Raw genomic sequence first — 8,676 nt, 5'->3', positions numbered from 1 at the left:
CCCTAATAATCTAGTGTTGTGCTTCTACCATCAGTACTAATCTGTAATAACTATAAATTTCTTCAATATTATGAGGAAAAAAAAGACAATACAATGAGAACAAATTCATAATATAATAAGAATAAAGTCATTATGAGAATAAAGTCAAGTGAGAATAAAGTCATATTACAAGAACCTTTACACAAGAAAGCAGTCAAACCACTGCAGTAAAATGAGGAATTTTGAGCAACTTCGAAGTTGTTCTTTAGCATCAGTTAAAATAAAACTTTTAGCACATTAGCATCAAATTATCAGTAGCAGGACTTTGAAACGATTGTGCAAATGACTATATGATAGCTGTATTGTAATTAATGGCTGCATTGACAGATTTAGCTGTCACTTAATTTGGATGAAAGTATTTCACATCAACAGTGATCCAAACGTCATCGGGGACTACTTCTTACACAGAGACACACATGGCTGTCCACAGCAAGAGTGAGGTAAATGAGGAAATGAGAAAAAAATCGGGAATGGAAAATGGATGTCGTATAGTTTTGACTTTATTTTCATAATATTACGACTTTAATCTCATAATTAAAAAAAATTAAATCTTGTTGTGTGGCCCTAATACTCTGTCTTACAAAATTCATTTGAGGACTAGCAAAAATAAAATAAAAAATATTGTTGCAAGCAAATATTTAATCTTTATGAAGAATTGTCCTGAAACAACTAATGGGTTCACGTTCTATAGTTCAGTTATGTTTTGTACAGAAAACGGTACCCGAAGGACACTGGGGGGGCACTGAAGTGTTGAGTCAGACTGTTTAATTCAATTCATTGACAGACTACATGCAATCAGAGCCAGTTTCACCTCTCAGTGGACTTTTTGGTTTTTTTTTTTTTTTTAAACCAGGTCCCCCTCCCACTAAATCACCGTTTATCACCAGAGCTCTCGGGCAGAAAAGCACCGGGAGCTGTAAACTGATGGATGCCTGTTAGATTTACATGTGTTTTCAAAAAGACATTTTCCTCCGAGCTGCGTTTCATCCTGGAGCCTCGTGCTGATTGGACGGTGGTTATACATAAAGCGAAGCCACGAATGCACAAGTGTTCCTCTGAGAGGTGTGTTTGTATTGGGATATCAATCACCGCGAGCGTTGTGATGTCAGCTCTCGGTACCGTCTCGCCGGACTGCACGGTGAACACGGAGCCATGCCCAGCGTGGCGCTCACATTTTCTCCCTTGCAGACAAGCATTGATTGATTTGTTATGGTAATCACACAGCCCATCCGGTATTAGATCCCACTATATAAGGCACTCATCTGTGATACGCACTGTAGTGAGAAAAACACCTTGATATCCAGGTGTAGTAAAGCCAGTCCAGGAAGTATTTGGTCTCAGCAAAAAAAAAAAAAAAGGGGAAAATAAACGGATCTGAGAGGTTGTATTAGTGTTTTGTTGCTGCTGCCACAAAATAGTGTCGAGCAGAGCTTTGTTGTTCAGTGTGAGTCTCTCATTATGTAAAACCCATTCAGACATGCTCTGCTTGCCATTAATCAGACAGCAGCTGAACGTGTCAATGTCATTTCTGAATTACCTCCCTGGTTCCTTTTATTTTGCTACGAGAATGTGAATTGGTTGAATCTTAGTGCCACACACAGATCATTTTAAACATGTCAGGGGTTTGAACTGCTGCCGTCACATAAACACAGATGGCCGCACAAACTGTGGCTTGATTTGGCCTCTGGTTAGCTTTTTGATACAGAGGACCGAAACTGACAAAATTAGGTATAAAGGCAGAAATATCTAAATGGACCAATAAAATAAATAAATACATTTAAAATGCACCAAGGATCCATGTGCAGATCTACTGCGCATGCTTAGCTTAAAGTTTAGTTACTGTGCATATGTTTTAAACTAAACTTTAAGCTAAACTGAGGCAGCACAGGCATGCACAATTGATCTGCACATGGTTCCTGCTCCTTCCGGTCTGTTGACCAATAGGAAAGGAGCTGACCCAAGAAGCCCCGCCAAATTTCTTTGCATAACAAGGCAGAAATGCAAAAAGTAAAGTACAAATATACAGAGAAATGTAAAACACAAGGAAATGAGAAGCTTATGGGAAATTTTTTTGAAAAAATAATTAATTATACTCATTTTAGAGACAAATGCATGCACAAGTGAAATGAAAAACAATATATATATATATATATATATATATATATATATATATATACATATATAAAACTGGTCAAATGTAAATTATGGACTAAAATATAGAAATTATTGGAATTAAGCTAAAAAAATAAGAAGGTCATTAAAATTAAAAAACATGAGTTAAAGTTCTCATTTAATTTAATTGGTGCATTTTAAGTGTTTTTTATTGGTCTATTCACATATTAATTATGTCTCTGGAAATTGAGGTTGTTTTAGTAAGCAAATCGTTAGCCTCATTGCATATATGCCTAAGTCCTTTGTGACCAAATATTGTTATTGCAATTGTGACATAAGGCTAATGAAATAATGCTTTATTTATTTATGATTTCAATTAACAGTGAATTTCTTTATTTTTATTGTACACTGCAAACATTTGGGTTTGATGAACAAAACTAAAAATAAGATGGGAGTTTTCAGTTTTTATTTCCAGACATTTGCATCAAGACTTGCTCTGCAAATTTGAAAGATTAGGGTTTGTACCAAAAGTGATGATGTGAAAATTACCCACCCACATAGATTTATGAATTTATGAAGATTCTGGAATAAATGTAGACGCAACAGTTTAATAAATCTTTTAAAATAACAGCTAATTCATCTAATGACCAACCGCCAGTGGCAGGTTTGTTTCTGCGTACAGGAATTCACTTTAAAAAATAACAAATTCCCTTTTCAGCTTTCTGGCTGCACTTCTCACTGAAATACTGAACTTTGGCCTTGGGTGCTTTTACTGTACAGCAATAAAAAAAAGAAGCGGGGTCTAGTTTCAGCAGCTTTAAAAAGAACTGTAGCAGAGGTGCCTTGTCAGGTTTCACGCAGTCTGAATTTTCAATGCACAATCATTATAAGAGATATTTATTTTTGTTGTATGGTCCCAAAAATAATTAACAAAACAATCAGTGTTTTCAAAAAATATAATTTAGGAGGCAATCACCAGCATTGTACAAACCTCAAAAGACTTCATCAGCCCTCATTTGCATTTCTGTCACCAGAAGCATTTTTCTGAGTCTTTGGTGTTTCAGTGGGATGTTGTTTACTATAAACTGTGATGAGCAACATGCTGGTTCAGCAGGAATTAACAGTTGGACACATGGCTAAAATCTGTTGAAATTCTCCCACATATTTCTTTTTTTTTTTTTGAAAAATGCAAGAAGGCAATCCAATTACAAGCCTCTATGTTTAGTAAATCCTCATGTCAAAATAAGGTAGTACAAAGCTTTAAATCCCACTGGTTTAGCTGTCGTTTGGAATGACTGGCTGCTGACACCAGGATCTGGACAGCAATTTGGATTTAGACGCTGGAAAAAGGAGATACTGTATGATTCTTTATTGCATCGAATGCTGGTATTTAGGAAGTTTCCATTTCCAGCATATTTGTCACAAGCTATCCTGTGGCTTTAATTAAGAATAACCCTCATATTTTTTGTGTCACTTTGAATGAGAAGGGGGTCTCTGTAGTCACTAAGTAGGAGTTTCTTGTTTTGTGGGTGTAGTTGGCCCAAGACGTGATCGGTCAGATTGACAGTGGGGTTTGAAGAAGCTGGGGGCAGCAGGGAGTAGCTTGGTCTAATCAGGCAGGAAGTACCTATATATTTTTTTAAATAGAGATTATTAGTTATAACTCGAGACAGGAAGAAAATTGCCGCATGCTACATGTTCACAATTTTTGTTTGAGTCATTATTCTGTTTTAAACTGTATGTAGACAGTCAAAAAATCATATTTTACTATTACCATTACTTCCACTTAAGTTACCCCACAAGACAAGTCATTCCGACCAATCAATATTAGGGTCAACTCCGTCCACACACCAGCTCTGCCAATCAATTTTAAAGACAACTCCGCCCACACATTAACTCTGCCAATCAATATTAGGGCCAACTCCACCCACACACCAACTCTGCCAATCAATATTAGGGCCAACTCCGCCCACACACCAACTCTGCCAATCAATATTAGAGACAACTCCGCCCACGCACGAACTCTGCCAATCAATATTAGAGACAACTCCGCCCACGCACGAACTCTGCCAATCAATATTAGGGCAAACTCCGCCCACACACCAACTCCACCAATCAATATTAGGGCCAACTCCGCCCACACACCAACTCTGCCAATCAATATTAGAGACAACTCCGCCCACACACCAACTCTGCCAATCTATATTAGAGACAACTCCGCCCACACACCAACTCTGCCAATCAACATCAGAGACAACTCCGCCCACACACCAACTCTGCCAATCAATATTAGAGACAACTCCGCCCACACACCAACTCTGCCAATCAATATCAGGGACAACTCCACCCACACACCAACTGTGCCAATCAATATTAGGGACAACTCTGCCCACACACCAACTCCGCCAATCAATATTAGAGACAACTCCGCCCACACACCAACTCTGCCAATCAATATCAGGGACAACTCCACCCACACACCAACTGTGCCAATCAATATTAGGGACAACTCCGCCCACACACCAACTCCGCCAATCAATATTAGGGCCAACTCCGCCCACACATCAACTTCACCAATTAAGATTAGGACCAACTCCGCCCACACACCAACTGTGCCATTCAATATTAGGGACAACTCCGCCCACACACACCAACTCTGCCAATCAATATTAGAGACAACTCCGCCCACACATCAGCTTCACCAATCAAGATTAGGACCAACTCCGCCCACACATCAACTCTGCCAATCATGATTAGGGGTCAACTACGCCCACACACCAACTCTGCCAATCAATATTAGAGACGACTCCGCCCACACACCAACTGTGCCAATCAATATTAGGGCAAACTCCGCCCATTGGACAACATGTACTGCAGAGACCCCGATTTGCTTTGAGTGCCATCTTCCACTTATTAACAGAGTGAAAATCCTTTAAATAAAATCTCAAAATATAATTTAATAGATACATAGATATACGTATATAATACATATGTATTCTTTAACAGCTGTAAATGATTACTCACATCATAAACATTAAATGCACCCCCACACAGACTGACAAGTCCAGGCAGAAATGGAGCCGCCTCCATTCACACCCTCTGCTGGGTGTCAACTGTTCGATTTTTTGTCTCTTAAAGGTGCAATAAGTGAGATATTTACAGCCCATAGCATCAAATGACCACAGCGTGGGTCTGCAGGGGTGACACAGAGTTCAATACGATGACTCAATGTTTACCTTGGAAAGTGCAGGAATTTCTGGGCTTTAAAACTGACGCCTCCAATCCACTAAAAAATGTCACGTTTGGATGCTCTGGGGCCCAATAAATCTAATTAGTTTAGGATTTTTGTTCTGTTTTTAGCATTATGTTTACTTCACCTTAATGTGCCCTTGATTGAAAATCTGCAGTAAGTTTAAACTCGGTGAAGCTCGTATATTTTGAAAACTTGAACTTGCTCTGTGGCAGCTGTCACGGGCCGACTCTTTGGTTGTAAATATAGGAGAGAGTTCATCTCACCGTGGTGGAGCCCGACATTCATCTTTTTGTTAGCTGACAGTGGCATAATTCGTCCCACTGAGTTTGGATCGGATGACTGGAAACAGCCCGAAGTTTTAGATGACCGTAAAAGAGGGCGAAGGGAAAAAGCTCCTGAGACAGAAGGCTGGGAAGGTTTTTGTTGGCCAGGAAGGGCCGGGGCTGCCAGGAATAAAAGCCGAGCAGCTGCAGATCATCTGCCGGGGCTTTGTTCTCTGAATTATATGTGGACAAATGAGCCTGATTAGAGATTTTGCAGAAACCTGTAAAGCTAATTTATCCAAGTTGCCAAGATAACACGGCTCACGTCAGCGTAAGGGAAAAGATAGAGGCAGTAAACAAGACAGAAAAAACAACGTAATTAGTTTTTAATGACATATTTCGCTGTAATATGAAAAACAATTAGGTAACTGACTGCATGTGCTTTTTGTGTTTTTTTGCAGGAGGTGGTGTGCCCCACCTCACCTGGAGAGACGGTTCAGAGGTGTGTGTGGTCATCAGCTGTCAACATCAAGGACAAATTTATTTATGTGACACAGCCGACCTTGGACCGAGTGCTCATCGTTGACATCCAGTCTCAGAAAGCTGTTCAGGTAATTTTTCTGGATAAATTTGAAAAACTGGGCTTACGTTGGTTTTAGAACACGGGAACATCTGACAATTTTACTCAAAAAGAAAAAATAGAATATAAAATTGAGCCCCYTTTGTTCATTTTACTAAGTAAAAAAAAAACACTTAAAAGGAAAACTGCTTCCATCTGAGCCATCAGACTTCAAGGTTTTCCTCCAGACTGTATTTTTTCTCTCTTTCATTTGAAAACGTTTCACAGCAGCCTTTGAGAATCGTTTTTCTGTGATTCATTTTGTTGAACAAAGGACGCTTTCTTTCACCAAACCGTACTCCGACTTTTAGCCAAGAATTCAGTTTCTTGCATTGTTCTTGATCAAGAAAAGTACTTACTCGAAATCTTGAACTTGACAACTTTTTTTAACCGAACTTGAACAAAAGGCATTCAGAAAATTGTGCATCAGTTTGGTTTGAACTTGAAATGCTTCCTTTGGGGAAATACTGTAGTTGAATAGGAAATTAAAGTTGGAGCTGATTAGATGTTTTTTTTTAAACCAGGACGCTGGATCTAAGAATTACTGCTGGCAAAGCGTTAACAACTTGTAGCTCTAATTTCCCAGATATCCTGACTTTTTATAACAAATGTGTCTGAGGAACATTTGAGCTGTAAAAATACATTTTGTGGTACAATGACCCTGCAAACGGTCAGATGTGTTAAGTGTAACTAAAGGGTAGATGGGTTTTGCTTGGCAACAAGCACACAATGTGGCATTCCTTAGAAAATATGACAGATGGTTGCCTGATAAAAAGGAAAGTTTCCTTTTTTATTATTATTATTATTATTATTATTATTATTATTATACTCAGCTTAGTTTGGGGTCGAGTTATATTTGAATTAATACTCCAAACAAAGATATCAAACAGATTAGCTAATAAGTATGAACAACTTTAATAAGAACTCAGCTAATTTATGTTCATTTTAACATTTATCCTGACACAATACGTCCATGTTCACCTCTTAACTTCCGGGCCTAACCCTAACCCAAATTAAATTAAGTAAGTACATAAAGTTTTATTTATACAGCGCTTTTCACAGAAATAAATTCACAAGGTGCTGTACATTCAGGGAAGTGGGGGAGGGGCAGTTAAGAAACACCCTTTCAAGAAGACATACAAGACAAACATGGGGGAACAGGTGAAACCGATGATGCACTAAACACAGTTGCGCTACCTTTAACAACAGTTTGAAATACAGAAAAGGAAAATTGAGTTAAACATGTACTGCTCTTGGACCCTTTGGAATAAATTCACAAGCCATGTAAAGCTGTCAATCTGAATTTTTAACTTTGACCATCATAATTTTTGTAGCAAGTATTTTCTTACTGAAGTTAAATTGCACTAAAACCATTTTATTTTTACATTTCCAAAGCTGCATATTGAATAAAAGATAACTTCATTGGCTACAATTGTATTTTAAGTATGTTGAAGTGTATTGTAAATGTTATTTTGTAATTATGCAGTTTTACGTTTAATATTTTATGGTGACTTTTAACATCTGTCTAGGGACTGCAGGTGAAAAATAGCCTTCTGGCTAATTGTGACATATTTACAGAAATGTTATTAATATGCACAGTCCCTGTAATAAATAAAGTAAATAAAATAAATACACAGRTCTGGTGTCAGAATGAAGCTCAGAGCTGATTGGCCAATTCTATTCAATCAATCATGCGTACTGAATACAGGCCTATAGATGAACCCAGTAGGTCAAAAGAGGTGTCAATCAAAAGAAGACAAACAATCAAGTTGTTTGAATGGACTAATATTGCAAAATCAGAGTCCCTATAGGTCAGGCCACTGTCCTGCATGTTTAGATGTTTTCCTGTTTCAACACAGCTGATTTTCAATTGATAACTGATTAATAGGCTTTTGTTTAACTGCAGTCATCTGAATSAGYGAAGCAGGGAAACCTCTAAAACATTCTTCTGTTTTTTTGTTCTGACAGCATAGAACCTTCGACCAGAGGGCATTTTTTAAAAAGGTGTTGTTCTGGGTGACCTGTGTCCTCTGCTATCTTTCAAGCCCGTCTCTTGACCCTGAAATTGTTCAGATCCATCATCGGCTGGTGTTTTCTTGTTACTTTACTTCCCAGCTTCATAAAGCCAACATTACCTATTTAAGAAAGCTAAATAGTGCCAGTAATAGTAACAATGAGCTGACTGTTGCTTCTTTATCTTCCTACTTGATAATTAGTTATTTATGAACAAGTAAGGCTGATTAATTGGACTTAAATTCTTAAATAAAACTGATTTAAKCTCGCAGAAACCTTGTAATCCATCCATCCATCCATTTTCTTCCGCCTATCCGGGGTCGGGTCGCGGGAGCAGCAGCTTCAGAAGGGAGGCCCAGACCTCCCTCTCCCCAGCC

General features: G+C 38.3%; 1 protein-coding gene across 1 annotated transcript in view; it reads left to right on the top strand.

Annotated features, from left to right (window-relative positions):
* Positions 1 to 8,676, top strand: part of fstl5 (follistatin-like 5) — a 234,636-nt gene that overhangs the window by 214,330 nt on the left and 11,630 nt on the right. Inside the window, exon 13 of the mRNA XM_014002001.1 lies at positions 6,129 to 6,278. Within this exon, the coding sequence (XP_013857455.1) occupies positions 6,129 to 6,278 (150 nt within the window). The remainder of the gene's footprint in view (positions 1 to 6,128; positions 6,279 to 8,676) is intronic.

Source organism: Austrofundulus limnaeus, unplaced genomic scaffold (assembly GCF_001266775.1).
Source record: "Austrofundulus limnaeus strain Quisiro unplaced genomic scaffold, Austrofundulus_limnaeus-1.0 Scaffold11, whole genome shotgun sequence".
In the NCBI taxonomy this organism is placed as follows: Eukaryota; Metazoa; Chordata; class Actinopteri; order Cyprinodontiformes; family Rivulidae; genus Austrofundulus; species Austrofundulus limnaeus.
Note: the sequence above shows the minus strand (reverse complement) of the source record. Positions and strands in the feature narration are given on the sequence as shown.